Raw genomic sequence first — 23604 nt, forward strand, 5'->3', positions numbered from 1 at the left:
AGTGGGGGGGGGGGTAGGCTGCCCATAGCCGCACCCCTGACCAGGGGGATGGACACAAGGGCAGAGGGCAAAGGTCACAGGTGAGTCTCAGGGCCTACGGCCAAGGAGATCTCTGGAATCAGGTCTCTACCATCTGAGGTCAAAGGGCATTGAAGGGGCTGCAGGTTGGGGTCAGAGGTCAAAGGGCACCGAGAAGAGGTCGCCGTGGTTGGGGTCACGGCGCGGGGTACAGCCCCACCCGCATCCGGCGACGGACTCGATTACCCAGCAGCCCCCGCGCGTGCCCCCCCTCCCCCGCGTTCGCGCGGCAGAACTACAGCACCCAGGCGGCTTTGCGACGCGCGGTTGTGCAGTGCGCAGCTCCTGACCGGCGGGAAGATGGCGGCCGGCAGGGGGCCGCGCGGAAGTTGAGGGGTGTGAGTGCGGGCGGGGGGCAGGGGCCTGGCTGCCCCGGGGTGATGTGGGGCTGGGGGCACAGACTGGGGGGGCTGGGGTGATGTGGGGCTGGGGGCACAGACTGGGGGCTGGGGTGATGTGGGGCTGGGGGCACAGACTGGGGGGGCTGGGGGCACAGACGGGGGGCTGGGGTGGTGCCAGGATGGGGTCTGGGGTTGCCAGGGTGGGAAGGAGCAGCAGGCTGGCTGGGGGTTTCCTGGGGGGGGGGGGAGCTGGGGGTCATGTGGGGCAGGATGCTAATTACTGTTTTCATTAACAGCTTGAGGGGAGAGAGCCGGAGGACCCCCAGAGCTGGGGAGACTGAGCTGCCTTCTCACCTGTCTGTCTCTGAATACAGACACATTGCCCAGGACCTAACCATACTGCGGCCCCAGCCCTCAGGGTGCGCACGTAGCCATGGCCAGTGGTGCGGGGGATGGCGGCAACCCCCGCATGAGTATCGCCTCCCAGTTCTTCACCCAAGAGGAGAGCAGCAGCGTAGACAGCATGACGACCTCAGAGAGGGTGCGTGGAGCTGTGCAGGGAGCAGGTGGTGGAGGCTGAACATTCAAGTGGGCTTGGAGTCATGCTCTAGACCTGTGACAAGAGAACTTGGGCCCTAGCTTTCCAGGGGTTGGGGGAAATGGAATACAGGACCTTTCCCCTCTCCAGGGAATGTGGCTGGCTCTGGGATGTAGGGAATGGGTTAAGAGGCTTTGCCTCCGATTCTTTCCAAGCCCTGGGGCAGGGGGAGTGACTGGCAACAGGGTTAGTGGAACAATCTGGTCACCTGTCTTGCCAATTAACCCCAGTTTGGATGCACATAGTGAGGGTCTAAATATTGAGCCATGTGATGTGCTTCCCAGTGATCCTCTGCACAGTGTGTTACTCTGTTTGGTTCTTGTGAGGCAGCGTAATCTGGCGGCAGGGCACCCTTCTGGACCATCACAGACCAAGCATCTCTTCTGGCTCTGCCACTGCCTTACTGGCAAACCTTTGCCCCTCCCATTCCTCTACCTGGGCTTGCTTCCCCTCCTGCCTGATCTGCACAGTTTGTATCCCAAGGTCACTGACTCTGAGTCAGGCTGTCATACTTTTCTTGCACCGGTGCAGCTGTGGCATAGACTCAGTGACTCTGGCATCAAAGTACCTTATGCAAGTATTCCTCTTCCCTGTACCGATAGAGTACGACAGCATCCACGCTGGAGGGAAACAAGTGTGCAGTTGGTAAAGCTGTGGATAGCTAAGCACGTAGATTGGAAGCCTTTGAGGGCAGGGACTGTCTCTTGCAACGTCTGTTCAGCACCTGGCACAATGGGGTCCTGATCTGAGGGGCTCTAGACCACTGGTTCCCAACCTTTTCAGTAACGTGGCACACTTCACTGAAAATCCCACGCCACACCCACTTTTCTCAGCTGAGCCCATTGCTCAGAAATGTCACTTCTACTTACTTTTATTATCGTTACGCTGTTACGAGAATCAGAGGGGGAGCTGAGTTAGTCTGTATCTTCAATAACAGCAAGAAGTCCCGTGGCACCTTGTAGACTAACAAATATTTTGGAGCATAAGCTTCTGTGGGCAAAGACCATCGGCCAAAGCGGGTCTTTGTCCACAAAAGCTCAAGCTCCAAAATATCTGTTAGTCTGTCAGGTGCCACAGGACTTCTTGTTGGTCTTACTAGAGAGGTTTGCAACATCGTAGTGGATATGACGAGCTAAGTGTGGATGGAATCCATTGATGTTTAATATCCACCACAGGATGTACCGTCTTTGACATTGAGCACAGACACATTTTCAAAATCTGCTCATCATGACTATTTCTAACCAGTCATAGGCATCTATCTGTTTGACACGCAGCACTTGGTTCAGGCATCTGAATTTTGCATTTGCACGTTATGAATTTCACATTTGTAACTGTTTTAGAAGCGTAATTTTTATTCAGTAATTGAACTGATAAGTAATTTAAATTTAGTGGATCACAGCAAAATGCAAAGTAGAGTAAACAGCACCTTACTGTACTGGAAACTTGGGCCTGCCAGTGTGCAAAGAGGTGGGCAAGTGGGGGCTCCAGAGAGCAGGCTCCCCTCCTATTCAACCCATTGAAGCTGGGACCTGGCATTTTAACCATGTCCCAGCTCAAGAGGCTCCCGCCCTCGCTCTGTCTCCCCTTGCAACAGCAGGGAATGAGGGTGGGCTCCTTGCCAGCATGACTGGGCTCCCGTGGGATTGGCATTTCCCCTCCTGGCAAAGAGCCTGTATGGGGGTGGGAATTAACCAACCCCACGCCAGCTGGGACTCAGGCAGCCTTGCTGCTTCTGCCCCAGCTGGCGCAGGGCTGTCGATTTCCCTGCCACACTGGCTCTGCAAAGAGCTGTGGGGAGGGGAAACTGATGAAATGTCATGGCATGCTGCTTAAAAACCACTGCATTAGACGCTATAGTGCTAGCAGGATGGGTGTCTGTCGCTAGTAGAGCCATCAGCATCCACATGTACCCTTCCCAAGCACCCTATGGGCAGCCCCTCTGGAGGCCCCCTGGCCTTGTTGCCGTCTCTGCTTGTGGTGCTGCTTTGTGCTGCATGAGCTGTTAGTGTGGGACAGGTGTGAGCACCCAGCCTTGCTTGGCCCCCTTGGCTGTTGCCAGTTTGATTTGTTTTGTGAGTGAGACCTCAGGGCCACACCAGCCTCAAGTTCCTCAGTGCCTCCTCACAGGCCCCTCTCTCTGCAGGTGGTGGATCTGTTAAACCAAGCTGCCCTGATCAGCAACGATGCTAAAATCAACCTCCTCAAACAGGTGAGCGAGGATGCGTCCCTGCCCCCAGGCATGGGATGGTGGAGGGACCCAGGAAGACAGATACATCCTGCTGGGCTCACTGTGCTCTGCACAGAGCCCCTCCTGTCACAGAAACACTGGGCAGTGGGTGGGGCTGCGGGGCAGGGCGCTGCGGTGAGCGTGGGCAGCTGCCACCAGCCTGAGTCTCACCTGCTGTCCCCTTTTCCCCCCGTAGGTCCAGGAGCTAATTATAAACAAGGACCCCACCTTGCTGGATAACTTCCTGGATGTGAGTAGCCCTGGGCGCCGCCTGAGGCTCTAGGGACACCTTACAAACAGCCTTTCCTCACTCTCCCTGTAGCCATGTCAGGAGCCGGAGCGGTGCTGCCTACACCCCTTTATTCCCCCATGACAGCTGAGTGAGGTGGTGAACTCCTCTGACTGGCAGAGCCAGGGACATGGCTGGTGCCCAATAGAATATTAGCTCCCTGCTCGGTGGGCCCACAGCTTGGGGGTGGGAGATGGGGGAGACTGCCGGAGCTGCCCCCTGGAGCCCCAGATGCCCTTCACACTGGCGTGTGCTGGGGAATGCTGGGGCTGGCAGCTGCAGGGGACGTTGGAACCTGCTCGTTGTCAGAAACAGGCCCGAGGAGTGTGAATGTTCTTACGTGGGCCTAACCTGTAGCTTTCCGCAGCCTCCTCCTTGCCCTTTCTTGGGGACAGCCTAGCTGGGCCGCATGTCCCCAGTCCCATTCTGCCCTGCACCCTTCCCTCGCTCGGCCAGCTCTGCTGCCAGCTGAGCAGCTGGGGCTACCCCTGAATGTCTCCGTTTCCGACGGCAGGAGATCATCGCCTTCCAAGCGGACAAATCCATCGAAGTGCGCAAGTTTGTCATCGGCTTCATAGAAGAGGCCTGGTAAGGGTGGATTTGTTGCTGCCTCCCAGAGCCCTTCTCTGTAACCTTTCTGCCCACCGCAGTGTCTCAGTCTGAAGGTGCTCTGGGTCTGGGTGGAGAAGATAGGAGTCCCAGCCAGCCAGCTGCCACACTCCCCACAGACTGCAGCAGCTGGGAGCTCTCCCACCCCCCCTTCCTGCACTCGTTCTTTAACTCCAGCTAGGATCCACGCTGTGAGCAGACAAGGAGTGGGGCTGGTTGGTTACAGCAGGGGCTGCAAAGAGCCAGGATTCCTGAGTTCTGTTCCTAGCTGGGGGAAGGGAGAGGAGGGGAGGGGAGTCCAGTGGTTAGGAGCCAGGACTCGTGGGTTCTGCATCTTGCTCTGCCTTTGACTCCCTGTGTGACCTTGGCAAGTCTCTCCCTGCCTTGATTTCCCCACCTGCGCAAGGCGTGAGGTTTCCATGGAAGCCAGCAGCTCTGTTCCTGGACCAAGTGGGGGCAGGTTGTTGCAGTAGCTGCTGGCTCTGCTTCCAGCCAGTGGGGGGGCGGGGGCACTGTCTGTCTCCCCCTTTGAATTTGTCCTCCCCCCGCCCCAGCAAAAGGGACATTGAGCTGCTGCTGAAGCTCATTGCCAACCTGAACATGCTGCTGAAGGACGAGAACGTCAACGTGGTGAAGAAGGCCATCCTTGCCATGACCCAGCTCTACAAGGTGGCGCTGCAGGTGAGCGCCCCTGGGCCAGCCTGCGCAGCCCCAGGCTGTGCTGGCAGAGGACTCTGGGCTGTGGGGGGGGGACCCTCGGCTGCTCCGCCCAGGCCTCTCCCAGCAGGGGGTGCTGCGGGATGCTGGTTGTGTGAGGGGCTCCTGGCTGCTCCCCCGGCCTCACCCAGCAGGGAGTGCTGTGAGGAAAGAGGCAGGGGCTTCTCCCAAATACTCCACTCCTAGCCTCTCCCAGCAGGGGATGCCGTGGGGAGCAGGACAGGGCACTGGTTGGGGGTGGAGCTCCCCACCTGTTTCAGTCCTGGCCTCCCCCAGCAGGGGGCGATGTGAGAAGAGCAGCAGGGGCTTCTCCCAGCAGGGGGCGCTGTCTGAAGGGGGGAGCTCCCAGCTGCTCCCCCCCGGGTGCTGTGCGCCCCTCTCCAGCTGTGGGGGGCTGTCAGCACGGGGCAGCCGGCCTTGGCGCTCACCCTTCTCTTCTGGCTCCCCGCAGTGGATGGTGAAGTCCAAGGTCATCAATGACCTGCAGGAGGCCTGCTGGGAGATGGTGTCAGCCATGGCCAGTGACATCATCCTGCTGCTGGACTCAGACAACGACGGCATCCGCACCCACGCCATCAAGTTCGTGGAGGGGCTGATCATCACGCTGTCGCCCCGCATGCCCGACTCGGACGTGCCCAAGCGCCACGAGAACGACATCAGCCTCGACCGCATCCCCAAGGACCACCCCTACATCAAGCACAGTGAGTGGGGCCCCTGCAGGGGGCACTGCTGGCGCACGGGCCAGGTTCCCTAACCTGGTCTCCCTCCTTCGCATGGCTTGTGGCCGGCGCTGTGATCCCACTCCCACCCCCACTCCTGCCTTGCAGGTGTGCTGTGGGAGGAGGGCAAGGCGGCCCTGGAGCAGCTGCTGAAGTTCATGGTGCACCCGGCCATCTCTAGCATCAACCTCACAGCGGCGCTGGGCTCCCTGGCCACCATCGCCCGCCAGCGGCCCATGTTCATGGCCGAGGTGATCCAGGCCTATGAGACGCTGCACGGTAAGTGCTGGCCCCCAGAGGGGTTCTGCCTCGGGGTCTCACTCCCTGGTCTGAGCCAGGAATAGAACCCAGGGGGCCTGACCCTCAGCCCCTCCACCGTTCTGCACCCCACTTCCTTCCCAGAGCCAGGAATAGAACCCAGGGCTCCTGCCAGCTCCTTTCCCAGCTTGTCCCCCACTTCCTGCCCAGGGCCAGACCCCAGGTTTACCTCAGGCCTCCTGTCCTACAGCTAGTCCCATCTTGGGCAGGCTCCCTCCCCCCCCGCACCTGACTCCCTTTCTGTGTCTCCTCCGCACCCTGTCCAGCCAACCTGCCGCCGACACTGGCCAAGTCCCAGGTGAGCAGCGTGCGCAAGAACCTGAAGCTGCACCTGCTGAGCGTCCTCAAGCACCCCTCGTCCTTCGAGTTCCAGGCACAGATCACCACCCTGCTGGTGGACCTGGGCACCCAGCAGGCCGAGATCGCCCGCAGCATGCCCAGCCTGAAGGACGCGCGCAAGCGCCCACGGGATGACAGCGACCCCGCCCTCAAGAAGATGAAGATAGGTGAGCTGGCGGAGCAGGGCAGGCGCACTCCGCTGGGGGGCTCCATTCAGCAGCAGCCATGACCTGGGGGATCGGTTTCTGGCCGCTGCCAGAGCCCAAACATTGCTGAGAGCCACGTGGGGACCCTTGGTGCAACAAGTTTGTTCCCTTTCCCAGAGGGATGTGATTAAAGGAGCAGCTACTCCACTCCCAGCAGGGGGAGCACCCGGCTGCTTCACTCACAGCCTCTCCCAGCTGGGAGCGCTGGGAGGGTGGGGAGCTCCCGGCCTCTCCCAGCAGGAGCCTGCTGTGGGGGCAGGGGAGCTCCCAGCAGGGGGCGCTGTGGGGGCAGGGGAGCCCTGGCATCCCAGACATCATCCTATTTGGGCCTCTGGGGGGCAGCCTGCCCAGCAAAGTGGGCAATTGTGCCAGCCAGAGGTGTGCAGGAAGCAGCTTGCCCTTAGAGTGGGAGTTTCTAAGGCAGTGAAGTGCCTCCTGGGCTGGGTAAGGTGGGTGGGGGCAGTGTGAGGCGGGAACGTCCTTCTCTCTGCTGGAGCTGTACTCGCTGTGGGACCCCAGGGACTGCCAGGCTGGGGCAGCTCTGGGGCACGTGGCACTTTGGCCTGGGGAGAAGGGGCGGCGGCCTCTGAGCTAACCCCAGGGCTCTCTGGTGCAGAGCCGCCCCTTGGGGAGGATGATGAGGATAAGGACCTGGAGCAAGCGGCTGTGCCACCGCCCAAGCTGTCTGTGCAGACCAGCACCCTGTCAGACACGGACATCACAGCCGAGTTCCTGCAGCCTCTGCTGACGCCGGACAATGTGGCCAATCTGGTGGGTGAGGCCGGGCCCTGGCTCGGTGCTGCTGGGTCCCTGGCACCCCTGAAATCCCTTCCCAGTACATAGACACGCTGCTGGGGAGGGGTGCGTTGGGCTGCTGCTGCCACACCTGGGGCTGCAGCTCCTGTTACAGTGCACGAGCTGCTGGAGGGAGGCTGGTGGGGAAATCCAGGGGGTGCAGGGAGCAGGGCTGGGCTCAGCAGGGGGCGCTCTCCCCCAGCCTCAGTGCTGACCACGGTAAAGCACCAGGGGGCACGGGGCTGTTGGGCCGCGGTGCTGAGCGGTTGGGCGCTCCGCCTGCAGTGTGGGCTCTAACCTGCCGTCCCAGTGGCATGCTGGGGGAACCACTGCTGCACACGGTTCTCAGCCTCAGGCAGCTGGGCAGGGACTGGGCATAGTGCACAGTGTGGGGCGGGGGGGGGTGAATGCCACCAGCCCACCCCAGCCCTCGACAGGTCCCCCAGTAGCCATTATCGCTGCCATGTCTCCTGCCCCAGGTGCTGATCAGCATGGTGTACCTGCCCGACACCATGCCCGCATCCTTCCAAGCCACCTACACCCCAGTGGAGTCGGCCGGCACGGAAGCCCAGATAAAGCATCTTTCCCGCCTGATGGCCACCCAGATGACAGCGGCGGGACTTGGACCGGGTACGGCTGCCACTGGGTGGGGGAGGAGGCCTTTTATCGGAGGGGGGAGTGGGAGGTAATGTCGGGAGACGGACTCGGTGCCCTCCCCGCCCGTTGATTCTCTGTCTCTCCAGTCTTTGGGGTGCCAGCAGAGCTGGGGGGAAGCCAGGGCTGGGCTAGCAGGGGGCTGTGGAGTGAGGGGCACCAGCAGGGCTAGGGCGAGCTGTAGCTTGTTTTCCCAGCTCCACTCCCCTGCCTCTGGAGCCTGAGGCCAAACGGCTGTGCCTGGCCTTGGGAGGGTGCCCTGAGCAAGACAGCTCCTTGGCTCAGGTGCCCCCTCCTCGCCCAGGCGTGGAGCAGACCAAACTGCTGAAGGAGGAGCCCAAGGAGGAGAAGCTGTCGAAGCCTGAGAGCGTGCTGATCAAACGGCGCCTGTCCCAGGGCCAGGCCATCTCTGTGCTGGGGGCACAGGGCTCTGCCACCCTCTTGGACCAAGATGCTCCCCAGGCCAAACGGCGCCCGGAGCCCATCATCCCGGCCACCCAGCCCAGGTGAGGCCTAGTGGGGTGTGGGGGGAGGGGAGCCCTCGGGATCCGTGCTGTGCCCTGGCTCTACGGTCTCCCAGGAGTGATGGGGGCCATTCCAGGGCAGGCGTACACCCCTAAGCCTAGCGCGGCACCCAGGACCTGCTACTCCCCAGGATCTCTCCTCAGCTTTCCCCCCGGCATGGATCATGCCCATCAGTTGGTATCTCTAGTGCTGCCAGACAGCTGTTTTCAAGGAGGGTAGGGCTCCCGAGTGCCTGCATCAGCACATCATAGAATCATATGCCTGGGAGGGACCCGGAAAGGGCAACACGTTCAGTCCCCATCACTGAGGCAGCACCACCCCCTTGGTCTCCGAAACCTCCAGCGACAGGTTCAGAGGTGGAAAAAATACTCCAAAAGTTCCTTGAGTAAAAGGACAGCTACTTTGGTAGAGGGGGAATGTAATTAAGTAAAAGTCGCTGTATTCTTCTGGGAAACTACTTGAGTAAAAGTCCTTCAGTGACTCTTCCCCGGATGATTATTCCAGGACATACCCACTGCCCGGAAGCTTTTTCTAATGTCCCACCTAAGCCTCCCTTGCTGCAATGTAAGCTCATTGCTTCTTGTCATATCATCAGAGGCCAAGGAGAACGATTTTATCTCCCTGCTCTTTGTAATAACCTTTTAGGTGCTTGAAAGCTGTTCCTGTGTCCACTCTCAGCCTTCTCTTCTCCTGGCTAAACAACCCCACTTCTTCCCATCGTCTCTTGTACATTGTAGTGTCTGGTCTTTCAGTCCTTTCTGGTGGTCTCCTCTGGACTCTCATCTGTCCCGAAATGTGGTGCCCAGAGCTGGACACAGTAAGAACATAAGAGCAGCCAGACTGGATCAGACCGTAGGCCCATGGAGCCCAGGATCCTGTCTTCTGACAGTGGCCAGTGCCAGGTGCCCCAGAGGGAATGAACAGAACACGGAATCATCAAGTGATAAATTTCCTATCGCCCATTTCCAGCCACTTGCAGACAGAGGCAAGGGACATCGTCCGTGCCCATCCTGGCTGAGAGCCATTGATGGACCTATCCCCATGAATTTATCTAGTTCTTTTTTAAACTTTACTGTAGTCTTGGCCTTCCCGACGTTCTCCGGCAAGGAGTTTCACAGGTTAACTGCGCTGTGTGAAAAAATATTGTCCTATTGTTTGTTTTAAATCTGCTCTCTATTAATTTCATTTGCTGACCCCTCGTTCTTGTGTTGTGAGAAGCAGTCAGTACCAGTTCCTTATCTATTTTCTCCACACCGCTCATGATTTTATAGACCTCTATCATGTCCCCCCTTAATCGTCTTTTTTCCAGACTAAAACGTCCCAGTCTCATTAATCTCTCCTCACATGGCAGATGCTCCATACCCTGCGGAGGACAACCGCAGGATTACTTGTCGCATCTGTCTTGCATTGCTCCAGCGGACAGAGCCCATAGTCCTGACCCCATTTACTCATTTTGCTTGAGATCTGCTGTGACCCCACCTACCTTTCCACAGGGCTCCTTCCTAGGCCTTCATTTCCCACTTCGCATGGGAGCCACAGGTCGTCCCTTCCTCAGTGGAGCACTTTGCATTTGCCCTTATTGATTTTCATCCTCTTCACTTCAGACCATTTCTCCAGTTTGTTCCAATCTTTCTGAATTTTTATCCTCTCCCCCAAAGCACTCGCAACCAGCATTCCCCAGCAGCTGAGCACTTGGGCAGCCACCCAGGAGAGATCCAGGAGCTGCCCAGCTAATTAGCAGAGCGCCCACAGCTGATAGCTTGTGTTTCTTTTGGGGGTGCACATCCGTGCCTGCCTAGGTGTATATAACAGAATCTGTGCTGCCCATGGGTGGAAAATACTAGAAGGGCCATTGCTTGTAACCTCCCCTCCCGGGCTTGGTATCTCCTAAGCCACTTTCTGTGCCATTCTCTAAATCTTTGATAAGTGAACAGAACAGACCTGGAGCTGATCCATGGGGATCCCTCTCCGTGTGCCCCTCCAGCTTGATTCAACTGATACCATCAGCAGGGCCTAAAGCTGCCAAAGAGGAGTGGTGGTTACAGCAGTTTGTCCTGACGGGAGCTGTGTCTCATTCTTGTGGGGTTCCCCATCAGGTGTAACATGAGAGGGTTTTCCAGGCATGGCTGGGAGGGACAAACCGGGCAAATTGCTTAAAACAGGGCTACTTACAGCCCAAAACTAGGGGTCCTCCACTATAAAGCACCAAGCCACAGGCAAAGAGCACCTCTGTGGCCAAACAATTCCCTCAGACACTCCAGCTTCTCTTGTGCCATAACCAGTATCTTTCCTTACACAGGTGAGAGGTTATGACAGCCAATCTCACTAAATCCAAAAAGGGTCTTCCAGTCCCAAAGGGACCACCCACATTCCTAGGTCAATTTACCTACCTCAGATCTTACCCAAAAAGCACACTGCGCCAGTCCTTTAGACTCTAAACTCTAAAGGTTTATTACTCGAAAGAAAGAAAGAATAAGGTTAGAATAAAATGGTTAAAGTAATCGAATTCCATATGCCAATCACAAAGGCTACATCTACACTAGCCAAAAGCTTCGAAATGGCCGTGCAAATGGCCATTTCGAAGTTTACTAATGAAGCGCTGAAATACATATTTAGCGCCTCATTAGCATGTGGGAGGCCACGGCACTTCGAAATTGGTGTGGCTCGTCCAGACGGGGCTCCTTTTCGAAAAGACCCTGGCTACTTCAAAGTCCCCTTATTCCTATGAGCAGATGGGAATAAGGGGACTTCGAAGTAGGCGGGGTCCTTTCGAAAAGGAGCCCCATCTGGATGACCCACACGGCGGCGAGCCACGTCAATTTCCAAATGCCGCAGCCACCCGCATGCTAATGAGGCTGTGATGGGGTTCAGGGGTCCCCCTGCACTGCACCGCGTCCGCTGGCAGGAGTGACTCTCACTCAGCAAGTACAACAGAAGGTTTATTAGACAGCAGAAGCCCAGTTTCTCACAGAAGCGACAGCACAGCAGCCAGAGACAGTCCTTCCAACCTGTTCTGGGGGGAAGACCCCGAGGGGTGCCCCTCTGGGGTGTAGCTTTCCCCCTCCTCAGGCTGGCTGCCTTCCAGCTCTCCCTTTTCCTCGCCTCTAACTGCCGCCCCCGATTCAAAACCCAGCTCAGCTCCTCCCTGCTCTTTGTTCAGGCAGAGGTGTTACCTGCCAGTTGTAGCCCCAGGGTCATCCTTAGCCACTGGGAACTGCTGCTTGCCTCGGACATCCAGCCTGACTCACACATGCACTCCCCCCACTCCATTACAGAGGCGCTGAATATGTATTTCAGCGCTTCATTAGTAAACTTCAAAATGGCTATTTGCATGGTCATTTCGAAGTTTTTGGCTAGTGTAGACACGGCCTACGTGTAAAAATGACACAAACATATGAGCTGTATAAACCGATTCAGTGAATCACCAGCTTCTAGCAAACACCTCCCTTGGCCCAGTTGACACAAGATTTGGTGCAAACCAAGAACAGTGTTTTGCATGTTCATTTCGAAATCCAATACCGTCCCACCATGTCTCTGTGTTGCCGTTATCACGCCTCTCTGCCCCCTCCAGTCCGTTGTCCTTCGGCTGCTGAGTCCAGCTGAGCTCCTGGTCTTGCTTGAGCCTAGTGCTTGAGCACTGATATTTCCCAATCTCCCTGGACATATGTTGAGTCCAGCCAGCTCGTAATGGCACTTTCCCACCGCTCAGACACACGGGGGCCTGGCCTCTGCGCCTGGGGAAGTGGCGTAGCGCTCTGTGCCAAGTGGGTTGCGATACCAAGTCAAAGGGGTAACACAGGGTGTGGGCTGTTCCCGAGAATGGTCCCTGCTTCCGGCACTGAGCCACTCCCTACTGCCCTGCTCCAGGCTGGCAGGCGCCGGCGGGCGCAAGAAGGTTTTCCGCCTGAGTGACGCGATCAAGCCGCTGTCGGACATGCAGATGGAGGTGCTGAAGCTGGGCGCTGTGAAGCGGATCCTGTCCTCGGAGAGAGCTGTAGCCTGCAGCGGGGCGGCCCAGGTAGGCAGCGGCTTGGCCGTGATGGGGCAGGGGCCTGGGGTACTGTCTGTGCCTGACTGTCCCCTCCTCTCCCCCAGGCTCGTGTCAAGATCCTCTCATCGTTGGTGACCCAGTTCAACGTGCCCCTGAAGAACGAGGTCATGGCCTTCATCCTGGACGATATCCGCAACCAGCTGGACCTGGCCTTTGCCTGGCTGTATCAGGAGTACAGCATCTACCTGAGCAAGTATCCCACCGGCTCCCTGGACAGCTACGACGAGTGCCTCATCGGCCTGCTCTCTGGCCTGCAGGAGAAGCCGGACCAGAAGGATGGGTGGGTGTCCCAGCTGAGGAGCTGGGCTTCCAGGGAAGAGCTGAGTGACAGCTGGGAGGTGGAACCTGCCCTGGCTCAGTCACTCATCTGGACATAGGCCAGCCTGGGTGTGGGGTTGGGGGGGACACACACTCCCTGCCATCCGCTGCAGTGAGCTTAGCCCGTGCCAGGAGCTGCGCCCCAGTGGGACGTCAGCACTGCGAACTGCTAGGAAGGGTCCTGGTTCCCACGTCCCCATCACACAGCAGTGAGCAGTTTCGCTCCGTCCCAGCGGAGGGCTCGAGGGCTCTGGGCACTGCACTCTGCTGGAGGCCTCTGCCTGCACCACGCATCTCTTGCCCTGCTGGGGAGGTGAGCTGGCTCATATCATGGGGCAGGAGTTCTCCTTTTCCAGCCTGGCCCTGGCCCACCCCAGAGGTGGCTGCAAGGAGCACAGCCTGGTGGTGATGGTTGGCGTGTGCCCCTGCAGGATCTTCACCAGGTTGGTGCTGGAAGCCCCGCTCATCACGGAGAGTGCGCTGGAGGTGATCCGCAAGTACTGTGAGGACGAGGTGAGTCCGAGGGAGAGCAGCAGGCAAGGAGGCACGGGCCTGGCCCAAGAAGGTGCTGACAAACCCAGCGGACCCTCCTCCAGCAGGCTGGGGGTGGACAGGGCGGGCATGGCAGCCCCCTCTCGTGGCGTGTGCCCCCACGGCAGGCAGGCTGCTGTGCTTCCTGCCCATGTCTCTCCCCAGTCCTTCCCTTTGCCTTAGGCAAGCTCCAGCCGAGTGCCCCGATCCCATTCCCAAGTCTTGGGGGCGGCCTGGGGGGCAGGGGACGGGGGAGTTCGGAGCCTATGGGGGACCATCTGCTCACTGGGGGCCGTCTGTCGCAGAGCCGCACCTACCTGGGCATGTCCACCCTCCGGGACCTGATCTTCAAGCGCCCGTCCAGGCAGTTCCAGTATCTGCATGTCCTGCTGGACCTCAGCTCCCACGAGAAGGACAAGGTATGTCCAGCAGCCGGGGGCTGGTGTCTTGTGGCATCATCCGGCCCTTCTGTGTGTTCACCCAACCCTGCTCACACGCGCACACAGCCGCAGGCCAGGCTCCGCCGTGGGGGCCTCCCCCAGGCTGTGAAGATGCAGAACCCTGCCGATGAGACCTGTAACTCAGCTCCTTACCACTCCCCCAGTGGCCTGAGCAGAGCAGAGGGCTCCCGGCCGCATCCTGGTCAATCCCAGCCTGCCTCCTCTCTGGCCTCCACCCCAGCTAGACAGGGTGTGGTTCCCTGCCTGGGGCACTGCTATGCAGCTGTCTCCAGCTGCCTGTCGCCTCCCATCCCGTCCCCATGCTCTTATGCAGTGCTTGTGCCCCCCAGGTCCGCCAGCAGGCCATCCTCTTCATCAAGCGCATGTACGAGAAGGACCAGTTGCGGGAGTATGTGGAGAAGTTCGCGCTGAACTACCTGCAGCTCCTGGTGCACCCCAACCCCCCGTCGGTGCTCTTCGGAGCTGACAAGGACACGGGTAATGAGGCGGGGGGAGCCAGTGAGGCTGGCGGCTGTCCCTGGGGGGCAGTGCTCAGCACTGCTACTTGGTGGGTCAGATCTCCCTGACAGCACTGGGCTCGGGGGAGGGAGGGGGGTCCCCCAGCTTGGTGCTGGCAGCTGCTCCCCACTCAGTGACTAGAGAAAGGGGCATGTGGAGCTGCCTCCAGACAGACTTGAGCTTGACCCCTGGGGTCACTATAGCACTTTCAGAGAATCCCAGGCCCATGGCTGGGTTCTTCCCAGTGGCGATTGCTCTAGGCTGTGCTCTAGCCCCGGCCGTGCTAGTAGCCAAGGATTCCACAGCCCCCCGAGAGCGAATCGGCCCAGCTGCCAGCCCCTTCCTCCAGTCTGAGCCTTTCCCTCGCCTCCTGGCTGCCCCAGCTGCGCAGGCAGGCGCCGGAGGCGAGAGCACCCAGCGCTCTGTCCCCTGGTTCTCCAGCTGCGGCCGTCCGCTGGGAGCCCCGTGACTGATCTGCCTCCTTGTCGTGCAGAGGTGGCCGCCCCCTGGACTGAAGAGACTATCAAGCAGTGTCTGTACCTGTACCTGGCCCTGCTGCCGCAGAACCACAAGCTGATCCACGAGCTGGCGTCGGTCTACACGGAGGCCATTGCCGACATCAAGCGCACTGTGCTGCGGGTCATCGAGCAGCCGGTGAGCGAGGCGGGCGAGCCCCGTTGCTCCTGGCCCTCCAGGGCTGGGGAGCTGCAGCTGCTGGAAGGGGGCAGCGGGGCCCGTTGGCTGGAGCTGTCTGAGCCCAGGCTCTTGGGGTAGGGGCCGTCTGTACAGCACCTAGCGCTGTGCGGGCCTGGTCCATGACTGGGACAACTAGGGGCTCCCATAATACACCTAATAGCAAGGAGCTAGTGCAGCGCCTAGCACTAGAGGGGCATGTGGTCACTGTTATTCCTAGATTTTACTGTAATACACCAAATAATGAGGCAGGCAAATTGGCCATACTTGGTATTAAGGTTCAGGTTAGAAATAAAGGGTTGCCAGAGGATGTCGGAGGGCCAAGACAGCAACAAGGCTCAAAAAAGAGCTAGATTTGGTTTCTGGAGGACGGGTCCCTCCGTGGCTATCAGCCAAGACCGGCAAGTGTGATGTTCCTCGCCTCTGTCAGGCAGGAGCTGGACTGGGCGACGTGAGGGATGGTTCCCTGTTCTGTTTGTTCCCTCTGGGACACCGGGCACTGGCCTCTGTCAGAAGACAGGACCTGAGCTAGATGGACCTTTGGTCTGGCTCTGATGTTTTTTATCGATAGTTGACACCTGGCTTCAAACTGTTCTGGAGTCCAAGGGGACCACAGAAATGGCTACCTGGAAGGGGCCTGGGAGCTCATCAAGCTCTGCCCTGAGGCCAGACCTAGAGCTGCCATGACTGAGGCGTGTCCAGTCTGGGTTTAAAACCCTCTGTGGACAGGGCCTACTGAGAAACCTGGCCTGGGGCTGAACTTCCTGGAGGTCTGAAAGGTTTATCCAGATTTCTCCCTGGCTGCAGCCTAAGACCACTGCCTCTTGCTCTCTGTGTCCAGGGAGGGTAGGACAACCACCCTTGAATCCTTGGGAACAGCTCTGAGCATGCCTGACTGTTCCCACCTTCCTTTGGGCTTCTTTGCTCAAGACTGAGGTTGTAACCTGTCCTCCTAAGGCGGGTTTGCTGCTACCTCTGGCATCGTCTTGGTTGGTCTCCTCCACTGCAGTTTGTCCACTTCTCTCCTGCAGTGCAACACCCAGACCCAGCCAGGGTCTTTCATACAATGCTCCTGTTAATACACCTGGAAGGAGCCTTTTTCTAACCACATCACCCGCTTGGCCCACATTCAGTTTGTGATCCACTCTAACACCCAGCTCCTTCACAGCAGTGTGAGCCCCTGGCCAGGGAGTCGCCAGGTGACCGTTGTGAGTTTGATTTGCCCTTTTTTCTGTGCTCATGTGGACTGAAATTCCTCTGGCAGAGTTGGAACTCTCTCCTCCAGAGTGCTTGTGACTCCTCCCAGCTTAGCCGCAGCTGGTTATTTGCTAGTTACGCTCGCCGCTCCCTTATCCGGGTCAGCGATGAAATACTGACCAGTAGTGCACCCAGGACTGACTCCCGTGGGACCCGAGAGATCTGCGAAGCAGTGCTAACTGGTTCGAGTTGTGCCTCCTCCTTACAGGAACTCCATGTAGACTGCCCTGGTGAGAGGGCTGGGTGGGACTCAGATCAAGCCAGATCCTGCCTCCTCTTTCCCCCTACCTCTGAGGCCGGTAGCCCTGTTGATGAAGGAAATTAGGTTGGCTTGGCAGGATTTGTTCCTGACGAATCTGTGCTGGCCATCCCTTGTAACCAGTGTTCCCTGTAAGTTTTTCCATCCATGGGGAGAATAAACTTTGTTATGTGTGGATGTGCCCCACAAGCAAAACACAGACTGCTCTCTGGGGGTGGCTGTGGGCACTCTGCCAGGCAGCTGGGTGGCTGCCCAAGTGCTCAGCTTACAGGGAACGCTGCTTGTCGCCCTGTTGTCCTCCAGACTGTGCCATCAGAGTGAGGCACCCAGCCTTGGTCTGTGATCCACTAGCAGCCTCTGTCCAGCCCCCTTGGCCTTTTCTGAACAAGACTTAAAGCCGGCAGACCCCAGTCTCTGGTGGGAAGGTGTTAGCCATGCCAGCTGAGCAGGAGTGGGCTGTGTGCATGGCCAGGGCCTCTGGTGGTGGAGGCGGGGGAGGTCCCAGGAAAGTGGGGTTTTGGGGTACTTGGCTCACTTCCCTTGGGGCCTGGCAGGGGAGGCCATGGCCGGGTTGCATGTGCTGACTGCTGGTTCCTTTCCCCCGTGATCTCTGGCGATCCTCCTCTGAGGCTGCCTCTTCCTTCCTTCTCTCCCTGCCTTGCCCAGATCCGTGGGATGGGGATGAACTCCCCAGAGCTGCTGCTGCTGGTGGAGAACTGTCCCAAAGGGGCCGAGACCCTGGTGACCCGCTGCCTGCATAGCCTGACAGATAAAGGTATCAGCACCTGACCCCGCCACACGCCCGCTTGCAGATGAGAGCTGGGCCCCACCAGCTGAGCTCCAGCCCTCCCATGGCACTGACCTGCCCCTTGTTCTCACAGTGCCCCCGTCTCCCGAGCTGGTGAAGCGAGTTCGAGATCTCTACCACAAGCGGCTTCCGGACGTCCGGTTCCTGATCCCTGTCCTCAACGGCCTGGAGAAGGTAGGGCCACGTGGGGCCTGGCGAGCTCTTGGCAGTTGGTCTGGCTTGTTGGCTGCCATGGCTGGTGTGGGATGGTAGCAGGGTAGCCATTGCCTAGGAGAGGCTGTACTTAAGGGAGGCAGTGGTCCTGTAGTGGTTAGAGCAGGGGAGGGAGGGTTAGGAGCCAGAAATCCCGAGTTCTATCCCTGGTATGGGCAGCATGGGGAGAACAGTCTGGAGTCCAATGGACAGAGTGGGGAAGTGGGGCTGGGAACTAGGAATCCTGGGTTCGATCCCTGCCGCGGGGATGTAAGCTGGGCGCTTGGGCAGCCACCAAGGAGAGATTTAGGTGCTGCCTTGCTGATTAGCCAGCAGCGTGTGTGCCGGATGGCGGTGCGCATCCGCACATGCCTCTGCACACAAGAAAATTTATTCCACGCAGGGATGGAAAAAAGTGAGGGAGCACCGCTCTGAGGGGGAGGAGGGTCTAGTGGTTAGAGCGCAGGCTGGGGCTGGGAGCCAGGAATCCTGGGTTCTGGGGTCTAATGGATAGAGCAGGGGGAGTGGGGCTGGGACCCAAGACACCTGGATTCCATTGGGAGCGGAGTCTGGTGGTTAGAGCAAAGGGTGGGGCCGGGAGCCAGGACTCCTGGGTTCCATTCGTGGCTTTGCCACTGGCTCAGTGTGACCCCTGACTCAGGCCCATCCCCTGGCTGTGCCTCGGCCTCCCCTATGTTCAGGAGCCCAAAGGCCCGAGGGGAGGCGTGTGTGGTGTGACCAGCATCTATCCAGCTCTCCCCTCCCTTCTCCCTCCCCAGAAAGAGGTGATCCAGGCGCTGCCCAAGCTCATCAAGCTCAACCCCATCGTGGTGAAGGAGGTGTTCAACCGCCTCTTGGGGACGCAGCATGGTAGGCGCCGAGCCAGGCGGGACGGACTGGGACTGACGGACCCGGCGCTTGAGGGGTCTGAGCTGAGGGGCCATGATTCCCAGCTCTGCAGGGATGGGCTGGGATGGCAGAGCCCAGGAGGGGTGGGGAGCCCCCCGAGCGTCCCAGCAGGGCCCCTATCCGAGGGACGCGCGGCCGGGCTGGCCTCCCAGCTCAGCCTCTCCCTCTCTGCCCTGTGCAGGCGAAGGGAATTCGGCCGTGTCCCCCCTGAACCCCGGGGAGCTGCTGATCGCCCTGCACAACATTGACTCCACCAAGTGCGACATGAAGTCCATCATCAAAGGTAAGGGGGCGGGCTCAGACAGTGGCTGCATCCCCTGGGCCAGCCCCTCAGCTGCCTGTGCTGCTGTCCGTCTTTCCCCCTCTCCCACCACTGGCGCCTCGAGTCCTGGGTTCTCTCCTGGCCACTGGCGCCCTGCCGCCTGCTCCCCTCTCGGCCGTTAGGGGTGTCTCAGCCACGCCCCCATGGCTGACGGCCTCTCCCCCCGCAGCCACCAACCTGTGCTTCGGCGAGAGGAACGTCTACACCTCGGAGGTGCTGGCCGTGGTGATGCAGCAGCTGATGGAACAGAGCCCTCTGCCCATGCTGCTCATGAGGACGGTCATCCAGTCACTGACCATGTACCCCCGCCTGGGCGGCTTCGTCATGAATGTCCTGTCCCGCCTCATCATGAAGCAGGTGAGAGCCTGGCCAGGCAGCCTAGCGCTGGGACCCGGCACAAGCAAGGTTGGGCCCAGTTAGCCCTGGGGACTCCAGAAGTCCCAGGGCTCCTAAGGAGTGTGAGGAATGACCCCGTTGAGGAGGCTCAGGCTGAGGCCCTGTTAAGCCAGTGCGCTGGAGGTAGTAGGGTTCTGGAGCTGGAGTTGCCATCTCCTGGCTGAGCCGTCACCCCCAGTTCCTGGCGCTGGCTTCTGTTCAGCCCATCATCCCAACTGGTTCCCTAGCTCCTTCCTTCAGCCTCCCTCAGCCCTCCTCCTTGTGCTTCGTCTGTGCTTGCTGTGCTACACAGCCATGTGCTGGTGCCATCTGGCTGTTGACCAGCCGCAGGGTCCCTCCCCAGAGGTGGCTGCATCTCGGTGCCACGTAAAGTGATTGCTGTGATGTCGCTGGGAGAGGGACAACTCAAGTCTCTTCATGTCTCAGCCTCTTCGCCGCCACCCCCAGGCTCTGGAGGTGTCTGACAACACCAGGCCTCTGCCCCCTCTCGCCTCCAGCAGGCGCTCCGGCTTTCGGCTCTGTGTCTGGGTGGGCTTCGCCTCTGCCGATTGGGTTCCAGGCATGGGAGCGGTCTGCTCCAGCGCCTCCCCACGAGAACAAACCCGGCCCTAAAGCAAACAGGGAGTGGCAGGGTGCCCACCTCTTGGCAGCCTCCAGGCCTTGGCCAGTTCTAGCTCATCCCAGGACTCCTCTCCACTCCAAAAGGGCCGCCAGAGGCTACACAGCTGGCTGGCCCAGCCATCTCCTCAGCCAAGCATTGGCCGGAGCCAGTCTGACCTGCTGTCAGACAGAGAGCTGGCTGAATTCGCTGCCCCTGTTTACTGCTGCTCCCTCTAACTTTTTCCATCCATGGGTGGAATAAATGTTCTGCGCACTGAGACGTGCGGCTGTGCACCACCAACAGAAGCCCCGGCTGCGGGCGCGTTGCTAATCCACTGGGCAGCATTTGAACCTCTCCGGGCACCCGCCCGAGCGCTCGGCTTCCAGGGAGCGCTGCTCTGAACCCCTCCTTCGCCCCCCAGGTGTGGAAGTACCCCAAGGTGTGGGAAGGCTTCATCAAATGCTGCCAGCGCACCAAGCCCCAGTCCTTCCAGGTCATCCTGCAGCTCCCTCCGCAGCAGCTCAGCGCCGTCTTCGAGAAGTGCCCTGAGCTGCGGGAGCCCCTGCTGATTCACGTCCGCTCCTTCACCCCGCACCAGGTACCGGGGGGGAGTCGTGCAGGAGCCGGGGAGGGGCACAAGTGACGGGGATGTGCAGCTGCCCATGCCGTTAGTAACTGCGGCAGACTGCAGCCCCCGGCGTGCAGGGCTTCCCTTCCATCTGGCCAAGGTGCGGGTGTCGGAAACAGGGCTTTCCTGAGCGGTGCTCTCACCAGTTCCCCTGGGCTCCGTGCTCACCCTGACCCCGCTGGGGCAGGCGGGGAGTCAGGCTGAGTCACCTGCCTTCAGCAGATGGAGGAGGGGCACAGCCCTTCTCCCAGCACCCCCTGCAGCCTGGTGTCCTGGGCTCTGGGCCTGTTGAGCTCTGTGTTACCAGCAACGGGCGCGTAACCCTCCCCGGGGGACACAGCTCCGCAGCGCTCGGCCTTCAAACTCACCTGCTGCAATGAGCAACAGCTCGCAGGCTCCCTCTGCCTCTCTCCTCGGTTGGGAGCTGCTTGCTCCCAGGGGAGCCGATTGGCTGGAGCCACAGGCAGCCGGCACTGGGCATAGCCTGGCCCCGGTGCCTTGCTCACCAGCTCCCTCTTTCCCCTTCCTCACCCGTCCAGCAAGCCCATGTCCCCAACTCCACCATGGCCATCCTGGAAGCCAGCAGCAAGCAGGAGATGGAGGTGAAAGACTCCCAGCGGCTGGAGGAGGTGAGCAGGGGAGGCTGGGAAGCAGGCAGGGGAGGAGCGAGCCTGTTCCTGGAGGCCCCCATTGGAGCTGTGGGCTCAGGGAGGTTCCGTGGCTAATGCTCTGTGAGCCAGGCCTCACTGGTGGCATGGGGGAGTCCCCAGCCCAGCCTCTCTGAGAGCTCTCCCTTGTGACCCCTGCTCGAGGGGATGCGGGGGGAGCCCCTCCCTGGCTCACAGGGCTTTGTCCCCGGGCAGGAGGAGCTGCAGCCGGCGCCCCTCTTCCCACGCATGTCCCAGGACATGATCGCCCTGCGGCTGGCCCAGGAGAAGGCGCTCAAACGCCAGCTGGAGGAGGAGCAGAAACTGAAGCAGCCGGCCAGCCAGCCGCGCCCGGCTCGCGCCCCGGCACCGCTGCCTGCTGAGGAGCCCACGGACTTGCGGGAGGAGGGGCCCGAGGTGCAGATGCCCACCATCTTCATCAGCACGCCGGAGGAAGAGGAGGGCTCGGGCGGAGACGGGGCCCTGTTGGACTCCAGCGCGGAGGGGACCCCGGCTGGGAAGGTACGTCCTGGGCACGGACAGATGCTTGTGTGTGGAGTCAGGGCTGTACCCAGCCGGTGCTCCCTTAACCCCTCGCTGGCCTCAGCTTCCTGTGTGCTCTTGGCGTCCCGGTGTCCCTTAGCACAGAGCAGGGCGTGGAGAGCTCCGCTGGCCACCAGGGGGCGCTCCAAGAGCACCGCACCCTTGAGGGCCCTGCCCCTTGGTTCCCTACGTGGCTTCCCTGCTGAGCCCCTGGGGGGCACTCCTTGAGCCAGTCAGCTACGTGAGCCAAAGAGGAGCACTAGGGGCAGGGCACACTCGCCCCACTGGTCTCATTGGCCGAAGGTTGGAGCCAGGGGTCTGTCCTTGTGGGGGTGGCAGTGAAACCAGATGCTCCGTGGCGGTCCAGCTGGCTGCGTGCCAGGGCTGTCTCCATTGGTGAAGCATCTTGTCTCCCCGGTTCCCTCGCCCACGCCAGGAACCAAAGAGCAAGGACGCAGGAGCCAGCAGCACTCCGAACGAGGCAGCTGAGAGCAAGTCAGAGAAACCGTCCCCGGCTGAGCCAGCGCCCAGTGGCAGCCAGCCAGCCAGCCAGCCTGAGGAGCAGCCGGAGCCCAGCGCAGAGCCGGAGCAGAAAGCGGAGAGCTGATGGGGCGGTGCTGGCCTGCGATGGAGGCCTAGAGAGCAGTGGGACTCCGGGGGAGGGTGGGGATGAGCAGAGATGGCACAGCTAATGGCCTGGATCTGGAGTAAATAAAGAGTTGCTGTTCCTGTGTCCATCCACCTCCCTGTCTGCATGGGATGCGTCCTTCCAGCCAGTTTTGTCTGCCTCACCCTCCAGAGAAATCTCCCTCCCCAGGGAGAAAGGGAGCCCAGGGCAAGACCCGAGCCAGCGTTCCTCCCAGGCCTGGCCAGCGTCCACGCTTCTCGACAGCAGCAGCTGCTCCGCTCCTGGCTTAGGGCTGGATTCTTCTTTGCTGCTTCCAGCCCCAGCCTTTGGGATGGCTCTAGTTTTCCCAGCACCCTGCCTGTCGGGGTCATGCTGAGTGACATCGCCCCAGGCAGGCTGAGTCTGCGTGGCTAATATCCACCACTTAGCTGCCAGCGTTTGGTAGGGCCTACACAAACGTACTCCAGCTCTCCTGGCAGTAGTGAGTCAGTCACCCTGCGACGCATGGCAGCATGACTAGAAAGACAGCAGCAATCCCTGCAGTGCCTGTGTGCCTGGGCCATTTCGCCCAGCTGCAGCTGGCAGAGTTGGGCATTGAACTGACAAGTGTTTTACAAAGCATTCAGGGGCAGGAAGCCTGGTACTGACTGGGCATTTGTCTGCTGGCCTGTGCCTGAATGGACCATGAGCAGGATCCCTGGCTCAGGTACCAGTGTGAACAGATAAGACCCTCTAGCCCTAGTGCAGTAGCGGAGGGCGGCAGGCTGCTCGTCTTGCTAGCCTAGCTTCCAGCTCCGAGCTCTGCTGTGCTCCAGCAGGGAAGGCCCTTCCCTTTGCCTGGGCAGGGCTCCCATTCACTTTCCTTGCCCATTGCTTTTTGTCTTGGGGTAAGAAAGTCAGGGGAGGTGGTAGCTGAGAGCAGGAAGGGATGACCTGGCCCTGGGGAAACACATGGGGGAAGGAGAGAGTCCAGGGGCCCAGAGCAGTGTGATTTATCAGTGTCCCACCTGAGAGTCACTTAGTCCCCCTTCCTGGCTCAATGAGTGCTAGGGCCATTTGCTGCTGCTGGAGAGTTAGCCAGATCAACAATCCCCACCTGCTGCAATTCTGGGTGCCCCCAGTTCCTAACCCCCCCAGGCAAGCATTTCTCTGCAGCCCTTCTTGGTAGCTGCCCACAGAACTACCACGCCCACCCTTGCCAAAGAGATGCCATGCACACCAGCCTGCTGGCTCAGCAGAGGATTTTCCCCACTACCCCTCGCTTTCAGCAGTCATAAAGAACAGTGAGAGGCAACACTAAAGCAGGATCCTAGAAACAGAAGCTGGGGCTGTGGAAAATTACAGCCGCTTGCTTCTAAGGGGCACCTGGTACCTGCAGCTGGTGCCAAGCTTCTGCCTGTTAACCAGGTGGTAGGGATCTACCACTTAATACCTGCAGTACGGTGGT

The 23604-nt window shown here is 59.8% G+C and overlaps 1 protein-coding gene across 1 annotated transcript; it reads left to right on the forward strand.

The window, feature by feature from the left end:
* The first annotated feature begins 355 nt into the window (after window positions 1-355).
* On the forward strand, window positions 356-22264 carry SYMPK (symplekin scaffold protein). The gene is made up of 27 exons (XM_075016624.1): window positions 356-416; window positions 716-960; window positions 3161-3226; window positions 3441-3494; window positions 4048-4121; window positions 4697-4823; window positions 5311-5560; window positions 5687-5857; window positions 6163-6402; window positions 7058-7212; window positions 7716-7866; window positions 8195-8396; window positions 12283-12433; window positions 12511-12746; window positions 13216-13297; window positions 13621-13734; window positions 14106-14253; window positions 14768-14928; window positions 17150-17258; window positions 17365-17465; window positions 18263-18353; window positions 18574-18675; window positions 18884-19071; window positions 20133-20309; window positions 20879-20968; window positions 21203-21508; window positions 21966-22264. Exons 2-27 carry the CDS (start codon window positions 853-855, stop codon window positions 22134-22136), a joined length of 3825 nt encoding a protein of 1274 aa, XP_074872725.1. The 5' UTR covers window positions 356-416; window positions 716-852; the 3' UTR covers window positions 22137-22264.
* Window positions 22265-23604: the final 1340 nt, after the last annotated feature.

The sequence above is a fragment of the Carettochelys insculpta genome, chromosome 22 (genome assembly GCF_033958435.1).
Source record: "Carettochelys insculpta isolate YL-2023 chromosome 22, ASM3395843v1, whole genome shotgun sequence".
NCBI classification, from domain to species: domain Eukaryota; kingdom Metazoa; phylum Chordata; order Testudines; family Carettochelyidae; genus Carettochelys; species Carettochelys insculpta.

Excerpts from the sequence above, each read along its gene's own strand:
- SYMPK (XM_075016624.1), top strand. The coding sequence starts at position 853 with ATGGCCAGTGGTGCGGGGGATGGCGGCAACCCCCGCATGAGTATCGCC. Across the intron at positions 18,676-18,883 it reads CATGAAGTCCATCATCAAAG|CCACCAACCTGTGCTTCGGC; the intron begins GTAAGGGGGCGG and ends CTCCCCCCGCAG. Across the intron at positions 20,969-21,202 it reads ACTCCCAGCGGCTGGAGGAG|GAGGAGCTGCAGCCGGCGCC; the intron begins GTGAGCAGGGGA and ends GTCCCCGGGCAG.